The sequence below is a fragment of the Pan paniscus genome, chromosome 1, assembly GCF_029289425.2.
Source record: "Pan paniscus chromosome 1, NHGRI_mPanPan1-v2.0_pri, whole genome shotgun sequence".
In the NCBI taxonomy this organism is placed as follows: domain Eukaryota; kingdom Metazoa; phylum Chordata; class Mammalia; order Primates; family Hominidae; genus Pan; species Pan paniscus.
Window position 1 is genome coordinate 221915731 of NC_073249.2, and position 20325 is coordinate 221936055.

General features: G+C 52.5%; 1 protein-coding gene across 3 annotated transcripts in view; it reads left to right on the top strand.

Annotated features, from left to right (window-relative positions):
- ACOT7 (acyl-CoA thioesterase 7) overlaps positions 1-20325 on the top strand; it is a 125734-nt gene that overhangs the window by 81610 nt on the left and 23799 nt on the right. For all 3 annotated transcript variants that reach the window (XM_034954197.4, XM_003822153.6, XM_003822154.5), the window contains exon 7: positions 12902-13018. In XM_034954197.4, the coding sequence (XP_034810088.1) occupies positions 12902-13018 (117 nt within the window). The remainder of the gene's footprint in view (positions 1-12901; positions 13019-20325) is intronic.

The window sequence follows — 20325 nt, forward strand, 5'->3', positions numbered from 1 at the left end:
AGGGGAGCGTTTACAAAATAGGATCATGCACTTGACCACAAAGAGCGTTTTAATTATAAGTTCTCTAAAGTGAGACCCATTAAGCCTAAGCCTCCTTAACGAGAACATAGCCCCTGGAAATGGAACACTCCTGCAAATAACTGCTGGCCAAAGAAAAAGTAACATCTGGACTTATGATTATGTAGAAGATAATGAAAACTGAATACTTCCTATCAAAATCGGGGAGATAGCTAAAGATGTTTTCGGAGTAAAAGTGACAAACTTTGAGCTTATTACTTAAAAGGAAAAATAAAAAATACCTAAGTGTTGGAACTGGAAAAAAAAATAACAAAATCCACCCACAGGAAGGAGGCGGAAAGACTCAGGGCAGGAGCAGGCCAACTTTATGTCTCTGTCTGGGACTCTGGGTCCCTCCTCTCCCCATATCTTGGAGCTGTCCTCCCAGCCCCCTACTGCAATCCCCCAAATCCAAGTCTTTACCAACACAGAACCTGTAAAGTTTGGGCCATCAGAGCTTGTTCCGCTGTCCCGTCCAAGTCCAAGCACCCTCTAGTTGCAGCCTACTGGGCACTGCCCTGGCACCTGGTTTGCAGAATGTGGGTGTGAGGTCATGACTGAGGCTGGAGACCACGTCTGTTTTGCCTGCTCTGCCAGCCCCAAGTCACAGTGTGCACACCTGGGTCAAGGGAGTAAATGAAAGCTGACAGGGCGAACATGACTGTTGATCGGCCTTGGCGGTGAGTGCTGTCATGGCAGAAAATAGTGGCCAGGACTTAGTGGTTTTCTATTCTGTGCTATCTTCAGTCTACAAATAAGTTTATCAGTAAAGAGCCACTGACTGCGCCAGCTATGACAGTCTAGGAGGGTCTGGGGAGATGTACTGGCTGTGCTGGGAGCCCTCTGTCCGGTCGCTGTTCCCTCCGCCCAGTCGCTTTTCCCTCCACCCAGTCGCTTTTCCCTCCGCCCAGTCGCTTTTCCCTCCGCCCAGTCGCTTTTCCTTCCATCCAGTCGCTGTTCCCTTCACCTGGTTGCAGTTCTCTCCACCTGGTCATGGTTCTCTCTGCCTGGTTGCGGTTCCCTCTGCCTGTGGCTGTTCCCTCTGCCTGGTCGTGGTTCCCTCTGCCTGTTGCTGTTCCTTCTGCCTGTTGTGGTTCCCTCTGCCCGGTTGTAGTTCCCTCTGCCCAGTTGTAGTTCCCTCTGGTCGCTGTTCCCTCCGCCTGTGGCTGTTCCTTCTGCCTGTTGTGGTTCCCTCTGCCCGGTTGTAGTTCCCTCTGCCTGGTTGTGGTTCCCTCTGCCTGTTGCAGTTCTCTCCACCTGGTCGTGGTTCCCTCTGCCTGTTGCTGTTCCTTCTGCCTGTTGTGGTTCCCTCTGCCCAGTTGTAGTTATCTCTGGTCGCTGTTCCCCCTGCCTGTGGCTGTTCCTTCTGCCTGTTGCGGTTCCCTCTGCCTGGTTGTAGTTCCCTCTGCCTGGTTGTGGTTCCCTCTGCCTGGTTGCAGTTTCCTCCGCCTGTTGCTGTTCCTTCTGCCTGTTGTGGTTCCCTCTGCCCAGTTGTAGTTCCCTCTGTCTGGTTGTGGTTCCCTCTGCCTGTTTGTGGTTCCCTCTGCCCAGTTGTAGTTCCCTCTGCCCGGTCACAGTTCCCTCCACCTGTGGCTGTTCCTTCTGCCTGCTGCGGTTCGCTCTGCCTGGTTGTAGTTCCCTCCGCCTGTTGCAGTTCCCCCGCCTGGTCGTGGTTCCCTCCGCCTGTTGTGGTTCCCTCTGTCTGTTGCTGTCCCCTCCTCCTGTTACTGTTCCCTCTGCCTGGTTGCTCTTCCCTCCGCCTGTTGCTGTTCCCTCTGCCAGGGTCTTGGTTCTTTCTCTCTACCTGGGTTACCCAGACAACTGTAAGGCTGCCTGTGTTTTTCTCCAGGTCTCTGAAGAAAAGGAAAGAGACCTCTCATGAGCACTCTGTATAAATTAGACTGCCTCTGCTTACTTTTTATTCCAAGGCACCATCACTCCTGACACACTTTCCTATGACCTCTGTCTATCTGTTCACTCCTGCGTTCCCACTTAGCGCAGGGCCTGGCATGGAGTCAGCACTCAGTAGCTGAATGACTGGACTGGGAAAAATGAAGGTCCTGCGTGGAAAGGACTGCAGACTGTGCTGGTGCCGCACAGTCAGCCCCACCCAGAGGATTGTGCCAGGCTGCACGTGCGCTGCATGTGAGAAACACGTAATGACCGCTCTCTAACTCGAGAACCAGTGACCAGGCACCTCCTGTGTGCCGAGCCCCTCCGTGCTCCACCAGGGACACTGTGAAGAAGACACAGCCCTGCTGGTCGGTTGGGAGTCAAACCTTCTGCGACAAACATCCATGCAGGTGTCTAGCTGCTGGGGAGCCGAACAACGCTGCTGGGGGTCTTGAGGCCAGGGGACAGCACAGCTTAGCCTGAGACTATAGGAGGAGGCAGAGGAAAGGGAAGGCAGAGAAAACATGGGAGGGGACGCAAGTGAGGCCTCCACCAAGACGCTGTTGTTCACTTGGTCTTCTTGGGGCAGTTGTGAAAAAACAATCTTTTGCACCTGCAGGAGGAGTTGACTTTCACTGAAAAATGCAAAAGAGGGCACAGTTGCTCTTTTCCAATTCCGTGACCTTGTTTGGCTGGAGCCCCCACTGCTGCGTGGGACACAACACACCAGACCCTCAGCGTTGGGGCAAGGAAGGAAAAAGGTGGATGAAGAGCTGTTCCCTACTCTTGAGGAACTTCTGGTCTAGGGGGGTCAAGAGGTGAACAAACAAACACTTTGGGACGCCACTTTCTTCCTCGTGAAGCTGAGTGGCACAGGCTGCAGTTAAATTCCTTCTAGTACTCGCCTTCTAGGATCTTGGTGTTTGAAAACATCGTTCTCCAGGTTCTTCTGTTCTGAAGAACAGCTTCACGTCCATCCTGATGCTTCAGCGGGGGAGCGGGACGTGGGGACTGGTGAACTTGAACCTTGAACCCCGAGATGGTGTCAACCCTGAAAGCCTGGGCGTGGGGTTCATATCGCTCCAGTCCAGGCGTCCTACAGGCACCTGTCCCAGGAACTCACTTTGTCCTGCCCACACTGGGTCCTCCTCTCAGCCGGGTCCCTGGTGGCCAGCACGTCATCCCTCTCAAATCATGGGGCACTGACCCCTTTCCAGAAATATGGAGTATTTGGTTGAGGTCTTGCCATGAACCGTAAGAACGTACTTTTCTACCTGTGTACGGGTCGGGTGGGGGTGTTTTTCTTTTCTTTTCTTTTCTTTTTTTTTTTTTTTTGGTGCCACATTGTCCAGCCTGTGCTTCTCTCTTTAGCTGTGGTCGCCAGGGGCATGCATGGCAGATACCCACTGACAACATTTCCCTGTTCCAAGTGATGAACACAAACTCTTCAAAAGGAGCGTCCCCTGGACTCTTGGAAGGAAACTGACACCCCACCAAAATTTCTGGGCCTTCCAGGAAGCGACCTTGCTTTGGTAGCCTCCAGGCTGAGGCCGCAGCCTCTCACTGGCCTGTCCTTCTTAGGGGTGGGCCTGGGGGCTCCTGTGTAGCTGCAGCCTCCTCTTGCTTGGGCCTCCATGGCAGTTGGGATGCAAAATCCATCTACCCTTTCTCTGCTTCCTTATTTTGAAAGTGAAGCATGGATACTCAAACATCAGGAAGCAGTCAAGACCTCCCCACTTCCCTGCTTCAGACTCTATAGAAGGTAAGGAATCAATGGGCGTGGGCAGCTCTTGGCCCTTCTCCCTGGGTCTATGATGCTCCCAGACGTCCGGGAACCACTTAGTGAATATTCCTCTGTCCATGGTCCCAGCCACAGACCCTGGGAGGGAGAGGCCAGGGCTGTCTCGCAGGCTCTCACTCAACTGGATCTTTTCAGAACTCTTGTAATTACTAACGGGTGGGGTATTTAAAACAAGATGAAGTTACTATCATTTTCTTAATATAGGAGGCTGGCGCCCACGCTCCGTCAGTTGGGATTAAATATAGAAATGGGGGCATCTCAGATTGCCGCCCACAGAACAGACAGCGGCACACGGGCTCCGAGCTGTGAACTGCCGCCTTGGGTTTTCAGGCAAGCCTGACCCAGTCACGAGCCAGGCCTTGGGAGAAGAAAATGAAGCCTTATTTTTAAGCCAGTTGACAGATCAATACTTAAAAACAAAAAAACACAAAACAAAAACCTGTAAGCAGTTAAATGTTACAATTAAAAATACCTTTGGTACCTAACGTGTATACATTAGTGGCCAAGAAAGTCTTTTTTTTCCCCCCGTAATTCTTGAAATAAATGCAGCTCCAAGGACGGCGGGTCCTACAATTTTGTTGTCATCTTTTAAATTACAGATCTTGGGAGATGAGGACTGCCTGTGGTGGACTGTAATGTGCCAAAGTTATTTTCCAACGTTGGCAGCACCCGTTGTGCCTGCGTTGGGGGAAATTGATGAGGCTTTTCAGTAGGAACCTGGAAAGAAGCATCTTGGAAAAAACTTAGGCACTCGATATTTTAAATACAGTGGAAGAAAGTGAAAGGGAGACAGTGACTTCCAGCGTCAGAAGGGGGGTGGCTCCCTCTGGCAAGGCAGGGGCCCAGGTGGGCAGTGGTGGCAAGAAAGGCAGTTGTGAGGAAGGCACTATGTTTTTCTGGGTTGTTTTCTTAAAATTTAGTTTTCTCAGTTAACACATTGATTGTAGTATCTTGTGTGTGCTGTCATAGACACAGGCATTGTGTGGTAGCGGTCTTTACACGCAGGCCACGATGGGCACGTGGCTTTCTAATGATCTCACTTCTGCAGGGACCATCTGACCTCATTGCTCTCTCTCGGTGGCAGGTAACCAGCAGGCTTGGCACCAGGCCCTACAACAGGATGCCCAGGGTTGTGTCTCGCCGGTAGGAGAGGGCCTGTGATCAACAGTGGTTGATTAAAATCTCAGTTTTTATGAGATCACTTTCCTTCCCTCTAAGTAGCCAGCAGAGTTCAGCTGACACACAGACCATGGTTTTTCTATGTTTTTCTCAAGCCCACTGGATCGACACTAAAAAGTGTGTTTGTGAAAACACAGACTGGGGTGGGTGGAGGCTGAGGCACTGGTTTTTTGCCAGGTCCGTCTTCTCGGGTGGGTTTCTGCTCCCGCCTCTGATCCTGCTACCTCAACACCTGCAGGGACTGGGAGCCTTCGCTGTCGCAAGGCCAAACGCTTGGTTTTTGGACCGTTCTAAGTGTTTCCCCGAGAAAGGTTATCTCCTGAGTCGTAAAGTTGGCCTTGAGTTGGCCCAGTATCCTACTATGACTTCTCTGGGAGGTGCAGATGACCTGAAGTGGACAAAGATCCTTCCAGATGAGATCCTTTGGGAGCTCAGAGCCCTCCTGCCTGCTGCCCTGGCCAGTGTCCATGAGGCCAGCCCAGGTCTTGAAAGACCTCCTTGTCTGCCAGAGTCAGGATGCTACACCATCCTGATTTCCCACCGCTCGTGAGTCACTGTTCCGGGTCCTTAGAATAAAACTCCAGGTGTGGGGTATAATCTGATAATAGACACACATGGTGGGATTACGACAGCCCCCCTGGCCTGGGCCCCAGAATAGCATTGACTCCATCCACCAGTCTTGGCCTTTTCCATCGTTGGTATAAAGTTGTTGTTTCATAGCAGGTCTGCCGCTATTCTAAACTCTGCATGGTTTCCCAGGCCGGTGCGTGTGTGCTGGCTGCTGGGGCTGGAGGAGGCTGTCCCTGTAAATGTCACCGTCCAGCTCACACAGCAAGATATTTTGAGTATGGGCTTGGTTTTTTGGCCGGTCATCAAGCTCACCTGGCTTTGGGGTTTCTGGGACCGGACGAGCTTTTCCTGCCCTCATCTGTGACTAATTCTTGACGCAAATTGTTGCCTGAAGGAGCCACATACTTTGTGGCTGGGGCAGCTTGCTTGGGCTGGTTGTGACCTGTTAGTCAACCTGCATTCATTCATTGATTTATTCATTCATTCAGCAACCATTTCCTGAGCACCAGATGCCAGCTCCGTGTTGGGTCAGGGACACAGGGACAACGAGGCAGGTCCTCACCCAGTGCAGGCGTCCACGTCACACCATACAGTGTGGTCTGGGGGTGCCGTGTGGAGTCTGCAGGAGCATGGGGGTGGTGAAGGGGGTATTCGCACACCAGGCACTCAACAGCCGCTCACATCTTCCCCTTGGGGTTGACTGTCATGTGCTTTGGATCCTGCGAGGTTTTCAGTAACATGAGGTCCCTTGTGGAGTCTCACACCAACAAGGTAGCCTTTTGGATAAATGGGGCAAACCCCGGTTTGAAGGAGCTGATTACAACTCCTTCCATTTATTCTCTCATTCTGCTTTTCAGGATGGACGAACAAGGGGTTAATTGTAGGCACTTCCTAAGTTCTGAACATTAAATCCAACACGAACCCTTCCTTTCCCTCCTCCTTCCCCCACAGCTAAACCACCCTGAGTTGATGACACCAGCTGGTGGCCAGCACTGGGCACTCTGGGTCTGTGACTTTGAACGCTCCTTCCTGCAATCATCTTGGGAAGAATTCCACTCTGGACTCGATGTCACAGGACAGGATGGTTAGGCAACATGGCATTGCCTCTGGTGGCCCAAGGTCAGGTCCGGTCCCATCCTACCCCTAGTGGTGTGACTTTGGAAGCGTGAATCTCCATGTGTCTGGTTCCTGACTTGTAGAATGGAGACAGGGAGGCTGCTGCCTCATCGGGTGTTGTCCAGTGAGACCAGGTGTTGGTCATTCTGTGTTTGTGGAGAGGGGCCGGCCGCGCATCAGGATAGGGTGCTGTCCGGTGAGATTCCGTGTTTGTGGAGAGGGGAGGGGCCGGCCGCACATCAGGATAGGGTGCTGTCTGGTGAGATTCCGTGTTTGTGGAGAGGGGAGGGGCCGGCCGCACATCAGGATAGGGTGCTGTCTGGTGAGATTCCATGTTTGTGGAGAGGGGCCGGCCATGCATCAGGATAGGGTGCTGTCTGGTGAGATTCCGTGTTTGTGGAGAGGGGAGGGGCTGGCTGCGCATCAGGATCGGGTGGGGTCCGGTGAGATTCCGTGTTTGTGGAGAGGGGAGGGGCCGGCCACGCATCAGGATAGGGTGCTGTCTGGTGAGATTCCATGTTTGTGGAGAGGGGCCGGCCGTGCATCAGGATAGGGTGCTGTCTGGTGAGATTCCATGTTTGTGGAGAGGGGAGGGGCCAGCCGCGCATCAGGATAGGGTGCTGTCTGGTGAGATTCCGTGTTTGTGGAGAGGGGAGGGGCTGGCTGCACATCAGGATCGGGTGGGGTCCGGTGAGATTCCGTGTTTGTGGAGAGGGGCCGGCCACGCGTCAGGATCGGGTGGGGTCCGGTGAGATTCCGTGTTTGCGGAGAGGGCCGGCCTTGTGCATCACGGATCGGGTGGGGTCCGGTGAGATTCCGTGTTTGTGGAGAGGGGAGGGGCCAGCTGTGAGTCATGGACTCGGGCTGCCTCAGTGAACAGACAAAGTTCACGGCTCATGGCACTGACCTTGCAGCCGAGTTCCTCTATGTGACATGCTGGGCCATGCCTGGCACCAGCTTCCCCGACAATGCCAGCCGCTGCCCTCAGCATCCAGCTCACGGCCCCCAGCAGCATCAGGACCCTGTGTCCATGTGCTGTCCTGGCTCCTGATGCTAGTCTTTGGTGTCCCTTCCTTAAAACTCCTGCTTGTCCCTGGCTCATTTGTTCCTAGGAGGACCCTGACTAGCTGCTGGATGGCGACGTATCTCCCCCTGAGGAAGGCCACATATAGTGCACATTTGGTGATAAACTTCTCACATACTCCAGTTAACAATGTGTCTCCCCAGCACACACGGTCCTGCTGGAATCCTGCTGGCTCATCGTCATTCCTGTGCTCAGCTGTTGTCACTTCATCACCAGGTTGCCATTTTCTGAATATAAATGGTCAGCGTTTCATGGCAAATGCAGCTGGTCCTGGCCTCCATTGGAGGCTGACAGAGCTTCTGTTGGCTGCCCAGGGCAGTATTTAGAGTTGGTCTGTGGGAAATGCCGTGGAATTCCGTGGCACACCTGTGCTGGCTGTGTGTGTGAGTGGGCCACTAGTCCAGCTGTTGTGGTCACAAGTCAGTTTCTTTATGAGGCAGATCAACCTAGAAGAACTCAGTCTGTGGGCTCCAGCTCTGCCGCTACTAAGCCCCTTAAACACACACACACACGTGCCACACACACACACACACTTGCTCTCTCTCTCTCTCTCTCTGAAGCCATGACCTAGTACCTAGTCAGGAGGTGGCCGCATGGGCCTCTCTGCCCTCTGTGTGTGGCGTCCAGTAAGGGGAGGCCGACTGTCCTCTGTGCCCTCTGTGTGTGGTGCCTGGTAAGGGGAGGCCAACTGTCCTCTGGATCCCTCCTTTGCCCACCTGAGCCAAGTGTGTGGGGCTCTCAGCCAGCATGTTACCTGGTGTTCTGAGTTATTTCATTTTTCTTTCCTTTTCTGTTCAGCCTCCAAACCTCAGATCTGTCCCCAAAGCCCTAAATTAAATTAGTGTTCAGCTCAACAGATGTCCACCAAATCCCCACATCCCATGATAGCAGCTGCCATTGCTGGCAGCCACATGGCCATCCCATTTGCTCCTCAGTCACCTTGCCTGTGGGCGCTGTCACCTCCTCTGCCTGACAGACACCGAGCCCACGGCTCAGGGAGGGCAACCTGCCTGCCCAAGGTCACCCAGCTGGCAGTGGCGGAGGTGATGGGGACTCACTCCCAGCCAGGCTGTGGCAGTGACTCTCACACTCTAGACGGGGACAGAGGGACTCAAGCCCCTCCAGGCATGGGCGATGGGGCAGGGGGATTCGCACCAGGCCTCATTCCAGACTCTGCTCCTGAACCACACTGTGGTAGGGGCACACTCACAGGTGGGTGTGGTTAATTCAGAAGCTGAGGCTGCCCCCTCCAAGGAAGCCCTCGATATTGACACACGGATGATCCTATTCTGTTTTGTGTTTTCACTTCCTTGCCATCCTGGGCTAGGGACCTGGCCCAACCGTCCTCTACCCTGTGAGGGCTTGGCTTGCTGGGCCTTTATGGAGGCCCCTTGCCATGGGAGAGAGACCAGGAGAGCCTGGTGGTGGCTTAGCCAAGCTGCACCTTCTATTTCCAATAACAACATAAAACCACCTTGCAGAACTGTGAGAGCCAAGCCGCCTGAAGCCCAGAGGTGCCCTGCCCTGCCTGGCACCTGGAGTGGCATCTTGTTTGCCTGGGGGAGAAAATCCGGTGCCTAGGATTCTTTCCCTTGCCAAACAGCTGTTTTCCCAGTATTTCACCTGCACTCTTTCTTCAGAATCGGACCTCCATGTGACTTAGGGCCTCCGTTGTTCATTTGAAAATGGGGATGCTGATTGAAAAATGGAGATGCAGCTGGGCGCAGTAGCTCACACCTGTAATCCCAGCACTTTGGGAGACCAAGGCAGGTGGATCACTTGAAGTCAGGAGTTTGAGACCAGCCTGGTCAACATGGCGAAACCCCGACTCCACTAACAATACAAAAATTAGCTGGGCATGGTGACGGGCTCCTGTAATCCCAGCTACTTAGGAGGCTGACACAGGAGAATCGCTTGAACCCGGGAGGCAGAGGTTGCAGTGAGCCAAGGTTGCACCACTGCACTCCAGCCTGGGTGACAGAGAGAGACTCTTTCTCAAAAAGAAAAAGAAAGACGGGGATGCTGATGCCCCCAGCACAGGTTGAGCCGAACAGATGCCCCAAGTGTTTGAAAGGACAGGCGAAAGTGCAGTGAATGTGAACCTGGTCCCTCCTCCCCTCACTTGTCCTACCTCATTTAGCAGCATCTTCTTTTAGCTCCTGTGGGAAAAGTCATGGTAATAAAAACATAATGCTTTAATCAATAACACCCATGTCTCTGTTTTAGCTTTTTATTTTGGGAATGCTCAGATATACACAAAAGCAGAGTGTAGAGCATCCCAAGTCCCTGGGTATTCGTCTCCCAGCACCAGCAATGGGCAACACCTGCCCGTTCCTGCCTCACCTCTTTCCCACTGCGGTATTTTGAAGCAGATCCCAGATATTGTATCTAAAAGATAACTTCCTACCTTGAACACCCACAATAGCGCTATCACATCCTCCCAAACACACTTATAAGTCCTTTGTGTCGTCAGATACCCAATCAGTGTTCACATCTCCCCAGGTGCTCATCTTTTTCTCCAGTTGGTAGAGTCCGGATGCCCACAAGATGCATGCCTCTCATTAGGTGGATGTGTTTCTTGAAGAATGGGGTCCCCATGGGGGGCACTAGGTAGGAGCTGAGCAGCAGGGGGCCCTGGCTGGCCTCTGCTCGGGGCCCCCACTAATTCTGCTCTTTCCAGCTTTACCTGCTGGATGCTATGGGCATTTGATTCCCACCCTAAACGTGACTGTACAAGTCTGGTTTTCGCTTGTGGGATGGAGTCTGGTTTTCTGCCTCTCTCTGGGTTTATTAGGAATCATTCTGTGTCCTTGGCCGGGTGCAGTGGCTCACACCTGTAATCCCAGCACTTTGGGAGGCCGAGGTAGGCAGATAAGCTGAGGTCAGGAGTTTGGGACCAGCCTGGACAACATGGCAAAACCCCGTCTCTACTAAAAATACAAAAATTAGTTGGGTGTGGTGGTACGCATCTGTAATCCCAGCTACTAGGAGGCGGAGGCAGGAGAATAGCTTGAACCTGGGAGGCGGAGGTTGCAGGGAGCTGAGATTGTGCCACTGCACTCCAATCTTGGTGACAGAGCGAGACTCCGTGTCAAAAAAAAAAAAATCATTCTGTGTCCTAGGGTGAATGTACATAACTTTGTAAAATTTCTAATAGGTATTAAGTTGGTTAATATCACTTTGCTGCTTTTGTAAGTCAAATATTGTTGACTATTGGCAATTTCATGTAGTTCAACCTAAGTAAAGGTACATTTTAAATTTTTAAGTGAAATAAGAGCCAGGAGCGGTGGCCTACTTTACTCCTGTAATCCCCGCACTTTGGGAGGCTGAAGCAGGAGGATCACTTGAGCTCAGGAGTTTGATACCAGCCTGGGCAATATAGCAAGACCCCATCTCTGCAAGAAAATAAAAAATAAATTAAAAAGTTATGGCCAGGTGCGGTGGCTCATGCCTGTAATCCCAGCATTTTGGGAGGCTGAAGTGGGCGGATCATGAGGTCAGGAGTTCAAGACCAGTCTGGACAACATAGTGAAACCCCGTCTCTACTAAAAATACAAAAAATTAGCTGGGCATAGTGGCACGTGCCTGTAGTTCCAGCTACTCGGGAGGCTGAGGCAGGAGAATTGCTTGAACCTGGGAGGCGGAGGTTGTGGTGAGCGGAGATCGCACCAGTGCACTCCAGCCTGGGCGACAGTGCAAGACTCCGTCTCAAAAAAAAAAAAAAAAAATTTAAAAATTGAAATAATTGTAATATATGTGTTGTACCGGGGATGAGAACTGGGGGTGGGGGACCAGCACGTGCACAGTGGTGGTCCATCAAATAAGAGAGACTGAGTAAAAGCAGACATCTGCAGCCCGAGTATTCTCCAGTATTCCTTCAGTGAGTCTTTGTTTGTTTGATATAACAGCTGTACTGAAGATGATCCACATACCACACATTTCACCTATGTAAAGTGTACTGGCCTGGCTCAGTAGCACGACTGTAATCCCAGCACTTTGGGAGGTGAGGTGGGCAGATCGTTTCAGTCCAGGAGTTCGAGGCCAGCCTGGGCAACATAGCGAGACCCCATCTACAAAAAAAACAACATAGTGAGACCCCATCTACAACAATATTAGCCAGGTGTGGTAACATGTGCCTGTCATCCCAGCTACTTTGGAGGCTGAAGTAGGAGGATCACCTGAGCCTGGGGAGGTTGAGGCTGCGATGAGCTGAGATCACATCACTGTACTCCAGCCTGGGTGACAAAGTGAGACCCTGTCTCAAAAACAAAAATAAAGTGTACAAGTTGTTGATTTTTTTTTTGTATTTTCACAGAGTTGTGCAACTACTATTGCCGTCAATTTGAGACCATTATCATTACTCCTACAAAGAGACCCTGTACCCATTAGTGGTCATTCCCATATCCCCCTAATCCCTTATCCCTAGGGAACCCCTAATCTACCCTCTGTCCCCATGGACTTGCCTATTCTGGGTTTTTCCTGTCAATGGCAGCATACAGTGTGTGGTCTTTGGTGTCTGGCTCCTTTTGCTTTGCGTAGCGTTTTCAAGCTTCATTCCTAGTGCAGCGTCTATTGTTCCGTTGTACGGACAGGCCACATTTTGTTTCTCCATTCATCATGTGTGGACCTTTGAGTTGTTTCCACTTTTTGGCTGCTATGCGTACATGCTGCTGTGAAAGCTCTGTACAAGTTTCTGTTGAACATGTATTTCTTCTGGGTATCTGCCTAGGAGTGGAATTGCTAGGTTATACGGTCCCTCTGTGTTTATCCTCTTGCGAAACTTCAAACTGTTTCCAAAGTACCTGCACCTTTGGCTCCCACTGGCAGTGGAGGAGGGTTCCAGTTTCCCCCACATCCTCGCCAGCACGTGCTGTTCTGTGACTTTAGGATTGCAGCCATCCCAGTTGATATTGTAACAAAACTTGCCCAGCAGGGTGAGATATCGGTAGAGGACAGGATAAGGGCTGTTTTATTAGTGGCTTGGCATATCAGCCATGGTCATTTTTTAAAAATCTCCTGAGGAAGCCCCATGTAGCGCGTGAGCCACAGCACGTGCGGCCGAGCACCCTGCACCCCTGCTGGCTGCGGCCCTTGCTGGTGGCTAGTGGGAGGGGAGGGCTTGAGTTGTAACTTATTTCCGGGATGTGAAATAATCTCCTCTGCCTCCGTGTCTCATCTGCCACATGTCCCTTTCTCCGCAGGTGTGACCATGAAGCTCATGGATGAGGTCGCCGGGATCGTGGCTGCACGCCACTGCAAGACCAACATCGTCACAGCTTCCGTGGACGCCATTAATTTTCATGACAAGATCAGAAAAGGTAACCACTCTTCTGGCAAAGACGAGGGAGGCAGTGGCCCTCGGCTGCTTGGGTCCCTGCACCAGTTTGTTTTCTGTTCACACCCAGGGTCACGTGGGCCTTGGTGTGTGCCCATCTGCCACAGGGAACAGGAAGCTGAGGTTTCTTTCTTTGTCCTTGCTGTTTATTGACTTGATGTTTCAATCTGGTAAAATCCTTGACTCAGATATGACGGGGCCATTATCCTCCTAAAGACCTGCCTAAACTCACCCTCTGAAAACGCTCCACAGACAGAGCTCTGGGAAGGTCCTGTGCCTGCAGCTGCCACGACCCTGGACACCAAACCTCACGGCAGCACATTTCATTTTGGGAGCGGAATTAATGATTCATGATTTAGGCAGTGGCAGGGTCAGTACAGAAAAGCCCGCAGGAGCCCCTCCTCGGCCAGCCCTGCCCACGCCACCCAGGGCAGCACTGGCATTGGGTGGTTTTTCTCCACCACAAAAATCCAACCCCAGCCACCTGGCCCCTGCCTGCAAATGGTGTCAGCTGTCCCTGAGGTATGTGTGCCAGCTTGACAGGCCAGGCCTCTGCAGTTTGTATGAGCAGAGGTCACCATGCTTGTCTTACGTGACTGCTCTCTGCAGAAGTACAGTGAAGTGCACCCGACACGTGGTGATTTTTGTCAGTGTGACGTCTGCTGAGATGAGGCCGTGCACCCCCTGCAGCAGCACTGCCTCACAGGCCGAGGGTGGTGTCAGCATCGTCAGGGCCTGGTGCTGATTCTGAGGACACCACCTCATTAAAGCGGCTCGTTGGAGGAGCTGTTGGCTGAGACCAGCCCCTTGTCGTGGGAAGCGAGAGTGGAAGAAGTGCAAGCTTGGCTCTCCTTGCCACAGCTCCTGCCCACCAGAGCCTGAGCAGGGGCAGACTCCCAGGCCCCGGGTAGCCCAGCCTTGGTGCTATCTCCGGCAGCTGCTACTGCAGAACACACCTGGCAATGGGAGACCCTGGACTGGGGCAGAAGCACCTAAGATTGGAATGGTGGAGGGCTGCCTCCCTCCCTGGAATTGCTGAGAGAAGGCTAGGCTCACACATGCTGGATTTTGGATGCTTTGTGGTAAGGAGAAGGAAGGTCTCTGGCGTTGCTTTCTTCCACTTTGCAGAATCCTTTTCTTTTTTCCACAACACGATCTTATTCTGTCACCCAGGCCGGAGTACAGTGCTGCAATCCCTGCTCACTGTAGCCTTGCACTTCCGTGCTCAAGCAATCCTCTCACCTCAGCCTCCCAGGTAGCCGGGACTACAGACATGCACCACCACAACCAGCTAATTTTTGTATTTTGTATTTTTTGTAGAGACAGCGGCTCACTCAGAATCTTTTCTTGACCAATAGATGTTTGCCACAAACATAGACCACAATGTCATTTTAGAATCTGCCCAAAACAAGTGGGTCCTGTGTGTTTTAGCTCGTCCCCCACAGGCCTGCGCGGTGTGTGGTGGTGCGTGACTCTGCAGGAGAATCTGTGGCATCGTATTCCATGCTATTTTTTCTAGGACTCCTGCCTGGGTAAATCACGATTACGGTGACCTTGTGAAAGACGGATGCACAGCCCATAGTGGGAAACGTGCATTCCATAGGACTTGCCGTGCTCAGTTGTCCCTGAGTGTCCTTGGAGAACCATCAGGAAAGAAATAGACTTTCTGGCTGGGCGCTGTGGCTCACGCCTGTAATCCCAGCACTTTGAGAGGCCGAGGCGGGCGGATCGTGAGGTCAGGAGAGCGAGATCATCCTGGTTAACATGGTGAAAACCTGTCTCTACTAAAAATACAAAAAATTAGCCAGGCGTGGTGGTGGGCGCCTGTAGTCCCAGCTACTCGGGAGGCTGAGGTAGGAGAATGGCGTGAACCTGGGAGGTGGAGCTTGCAGTGAGCCGAGATCGCGCCACTGTACTCCAGGCTGGGCGACAGAGCGAGGCTCCGTCTCAAAAAAAAAAAAAAAAAAGAAAAAGAAATAGACTTTCCAGCGAAGCACAAAACACAAAAATTAGCCAGGCTGGTGGCAGGCACCTGTAAGCCCAGCTACTTGGGAGGATGAGGCATGAGAATCACTTGAAGCCAGGAGGTGGAGGTTGCAGCGAGCCAAGATTATACCACCACACTCCAGCCTGGGCAACAGAGCAAGAATCTGTCGCAAAAACAAAAAAAAAACAAAAAAACAACAAAAAAACCAAGTCCCCACCCTTAACTCCTTGTACAACCAGAATTAACTTTTAAGGGAGAGTGCTAGGAGGTGTGTTGTGGTTCTTGGTCAATAGGAATCATTAATTTTGAGGGAAAACCAGGAACTGCAGTCTGGGTCGAATGCTTTTTCCAGGAATTAACTTAGCAACCTAGAAGACATCTGGGGCAACTCGGACGAGGAGCTGCTTTGCCAAAGGCTTTCCACAAGGCTAACGGGGGGACTTAATTTTCAGAAGCCACAATTTCTGGCAGGACATTCACTTGGATTGGCTTCCTTCACGCAGTGAGGGCAGGCTGGGTGGGCTCGCCTGATTCCCGCTGTCCCGAGCCACACCCAGGGCCTGACAGTGGGCCGCCCAGGCCCCCACCTCGTCTCGGCTGTGGCCGGGGCCTCCTGGGTAAAACACTGGGCCCCTTACCAGAAACAGAAAGACTGTTGTTTTCTTAGATGACATCTTGTTTTGTGTATAGAGGAATTTGGACCAAACTGAAATAGCAGCCATGGAGTCTGGCCTGTTTCTATGCCAGCATCCTCCAGGACCCACTAGACTCTGTCACATCCAGGGGCCGTTGAATGCTGTCACACTCGTGTGTTGTTTTCCAGAGGATTGTCACACCTGCCAGGTCCTTTGCAGGAAGGCGAGGGCTGTGCTGGCCGAGTGGGGCCAGGGTTGTCAGAGCAGGGTCATCATGCTTGCCCCTAGGATACTGCACCTTAGATCAGCTCGCTGCCTCCCACGCTTGCCCCTTGGTAGGGAAACAGAGCGAAGCCGTGCGGGGAGGCACGGCCCCTGCTGGCTCTGGGTTCTGGGTGACACTGGGTGGATGTGTGAGAAACCGTGGGGGGCTGGCCTCACAGTTCCGGCGTGACTTTCTCATGGACTCTGCTGGGGCCGCTGTACACCCTCGAGCCCCACACCTGCCTCTCACTTCGACCATACCATGAAGGAGGTCTCGAGGGCCAGACCCTGCTGCCCTGCCGGGCGGGGGCACACATTATTGTGGACTATCCCAGTCGGTGTCAAGAGCCCAGGGAGCTACTGGCAGGCACAGAAACCTCACCTTGGGTTGCACGTGGCGCCTGGCAGAGCTTTGTACTGTAGAGAATGGGCGTTGCTTTCTGGTGGGCTCAGAACAACAGACGTCTGTTCGCCCCCAGTTCTAGAGGCCAGAATTCTGAAATCAAGGCGTCAGCAGGGCCAAGGTCCCTCTGAAGTCAGGGGAGGATCCGTCCCTGCCCCTTCCAGCTTCTGGGAGCAGCAGCTGTTCCTTGACGTTTCTTGGCTTGTGGCTGCGTCACTCTGGTCTGTCTCTGTGGTCACAAGGCCTCTTCCTCTGTGTGTCTCTCCTCTTCTGTCTCTTATAAGGACACTTGTCATAGGATTTAGGACACACCTGGAGAATCCGGGGTGATCTCATCTCAAGACCTTTTGCTTAATTATATCTGCTAAGACCTTTATTCCAATAAGGCCCACTCTGAAGTTGTGAGTAGATATATCATTTGGGAACCCACTAGAAATGCTTTGTCTCCTTAAAGCTCAACTCATGTAGATACTAGCTCACTTCCACTTTTATAAAATCATGAACTTGATAAAATCCCCTCTGGGATTCACCAGCCCCAAGCTGCCTCTGTCTCTGTGGATGTGGGACCTGCCCTTGTGAGAGCCAGCAGTGAAATTGATGTCAGCCTGGAGAAGGGGCCACTCTAAGGAATGCAGGGAGAGTGACCCCAGCTGGCCCCCAGGGGCCCCCCACTTTTGAGAAGAGCAGTCATACAGCTGGGCAGGGGGCTAGCTCCGGACCCTGACTCCAGAGAGCAGCCCCACTAGAGCCAAATGAGAGTCTCTACAGTTAGCAGGCCTAGGGGCTACTAATGAAGAACCAGGGCCTTTCCTCTAAATGGCAGGGAGTCGGGGTCAGTGTCAGAAGTGAGAACGGATGTGACGTCTCCTCCATAAGCCCCAGAAGGCAGCGGTTTTGTAATAACAAGAAATAGTCGCATAGACCGAGGGTTGCAGTTCTTTGTGTTGGGGCGTTGTATTAGTATTAACCTTAAGTCAAGTATAAATTTAATCCACATAAGGATTACTTTTAAAATCATACGTTTATGGAAAAGGTGCCTGCAGGTAGACTGGGCACATCCAGGCGGTTGGAGCCTGAGGGCACGGCAGGGCCATGGCAGCCGGTCACAGCCCGTGCCCCTCATGTGAGCAGCCCTGAGAGGCCACTGGTCCCCCTGGGAGGAAACCCCCTACCTCCCACAGGCTGATCTGCCACAGTGGGGAAAAGCCCAGGAGTTGAGACCCGTTGCCAGTCATGTGGCCTCCGTGAGTTTCCTGGGGCTGCTGTAACATTTCCATACACAGTAGCTTAAAATAGCCTGCACTCAATCTCCTGTAATTTTGGAGGTCAGAAGTCTAAGGCAGGTCTGCAGGCTGCATCCTACCAGGAGCTGGAGGGAAGAATCCATGTCTCGCCTTTCCCAGCTTCTGAGGCCACCCACATTCCTCGGCTCATGGTCCCGGCCATCCTCCAGCCTCTCCTAACATCATCCCACTCCCCTCCTCGTGCTGACACTCCTGCCTCCCTCTCACAGGAACCCTGTGATTCTATCAGGCCCACCCAGGTACCCCAGAACAATCTTCCCATCTCCAGGGCTGTCACTTAGTCGATGTCTGCAGAGTCCCCTTTGCCACGTGAGGTCACAGGTTCAGTGGATTCGGGTGTGGGCATCTTTTGGGAGCACATTATTCTGTCTTAGCAGGTGGAAGGGGGTTTTCTGATGTGCCCATTTCAGCATATTTTATTAGAAAAATAGCTGGGCCTGGGCACGATGGCTCAAGCCTGTAGTTTTGGCTACTTAGGATGCTAAAGTAGGAGGATTGTTTAAGCCAGGAGTTCGAGACCAGCCTAGGCAACACAGTGAGACCCCTGTTTCTTTAAAAACAAAACAAAACAAAAAACAAAAAGCAGGCTGGTCACAGTGGCTCACGCTTGTAATTCCAACACTTTGTGAGGCTGAGGCAGGAAGATCACTTGAACCCTGGAGTTTGAGACCAGCCTGGGCAACATGGTGAGACCCCATCTCTACAAAAATTTAAAAATTATCTGGGCTACTCAGGAAGCTAAGGGAGGAGGATCACATGAGCCCAGGAGGCAGAGACTGCAGTGTGAGCCGTGATTGTGCCGCCGCACTCAGCCTGGGTGACAGAGTGAGACCTTGTCTCAATTTAAAAAACAAAAACAGGCTGGGCGTGGTGGCTCACTCCTGTAATCCCAGCACTTTGGGAGGCCGAAGCAGTCTGATCACCTGAGGTCAGGAGTTTGAGACCAGCCTGGCCAACATGGTGAAACCCCGTCTCTACTAAAAATACAAAAATTAGCCGGGCGTGGGGGCAGGCGCCTGTAATCCCAGCTACTCGGGGGGCTGAGGTAGGAGAATCGCTTGAACCTGAGAGGCAGATGTTGCAGTGAGCCGAGATCGTGTCACTGCACTCCAGCCGGGGCGACAGAGCGAGACTCCGTCTCAAAAAAAATAAAATAAAATAACCAGAAAACAGTGGGAATGCGGAATGGAGACGCCAGACCTGTGGGGTGGCTTCTCCAGGTTTAAGGCAGGAAGTGCTTTGCTTTCTCTCCCTCAGCCTCCCGTAAAACTGCCTCCTTGGGAGAGTGACCTTTTATGCGATATTGGCCAAGTGCCAGGCCCTGTGGCTGTGGCTTGCCCTCGCTTGGGTGGGGTGTCTGTCAGGAAGTTACACGGACAGCTTTGCTTCATCCAGACATTGGCCCAGGGGTTCAGAAGATAACTTTGAGTTTCAGCCACGAAGGGTGTGTGCCTAGGAGAAACTTACGAACTTGGGGCACTTGTCGTGGCTGGGAGAGGCCTCACCCGTGGCCACGGAGGCCACTGCCACCCTGCCGTGGGCCCAGCTCTGTTGGCTGCAAATTCGGCATTTACAAACCAGACTCTTCCAGGATGCCCCACACTTGCCTAGACCACAGAGGGCCACCTCTGTTACCCTCACCCCTCACCAGCCCAACCCAGTGCCACCTCCATTGTCACAGCCTTTTGACGCCAGGACCTGCTGTTCCTCTCCTCATAGCCTCCATGGCTGCCCGTGACATGCCACATTCAGCTCGAGCCCCTCCAGCTGGCACTTCAGGTCTGCTAGGACAGGCTGCCACTTGTCATAGCTGTCCCCTTACACCTTTGCGCCAACTAGCCCGGCCAAGCACCTACGGGGTCCTTAGCAGGTGTGTGGCAAGTTAAACTCTCACCAGGCAGCTGGGGTGAAGGAAGGACCGCTTCATCTGTGCGACTGGATCTCATGGGAAATGGGAAGTGCCCACCCACCAAAGGGGCGTGGAGTTCCCAGGCCAGCAACGGAGTTGGCGCTGGGGACACGAGGGCCATGACAGGCCGGAGCCCGCACCCAGGGGACCAGCATAGGGGAAGGCAGGTGGAGCCCGCTAGCACCCACAGAGTGGGAGAGCCTCCGCCCCCCAGGCAAGCAGTGGAGCCCCTAATGGGAGCTGTGGGGTCACTTGCTGTGTGGATTTTTTTTTTTTTCAGTTGAGACATTAAAATGTCCAGAGGTAGCTGGTGTGAAAAAGTTATATCGTTGCCTTCAGTGTAATAGTTTTGGAAGCACTTGGTGAGAAAACCTAAAGTTGACGTTTTCTTGGGGAGAAACGATCTCCACTATTAGGGTGAAAAATAAGGAGTCTTCTAGAAAAGGCCTTGGGGTGTGTTATGTAAGAAATACGAAGTCAGTTCACTGTTTCCAGGCTTTTCTTACGAAAGTTAACAGCCACAGCTCTTTTTGGAGCATAAACGCTGAGCTTTTCCTAAACTCTGAAACACTTGGCAACCTCTCAGTCTTGCTAACAGCTATTTTTTTTTAATTTTGTTTTCTTTTCCAAATCCCTGGCATACTGCTGAAATCTGGCTGCTGCCGCCCCTGGAGAGACGCCCGTCTGCTGGGGGAGTCAGGCTGGGGTACCTGCCAGCGCTCACGGGCTGTGCCACTCCAGGCAGGCTCAACAACTACTTCAAAACAGAAAGCGGCTGTAATTCACAA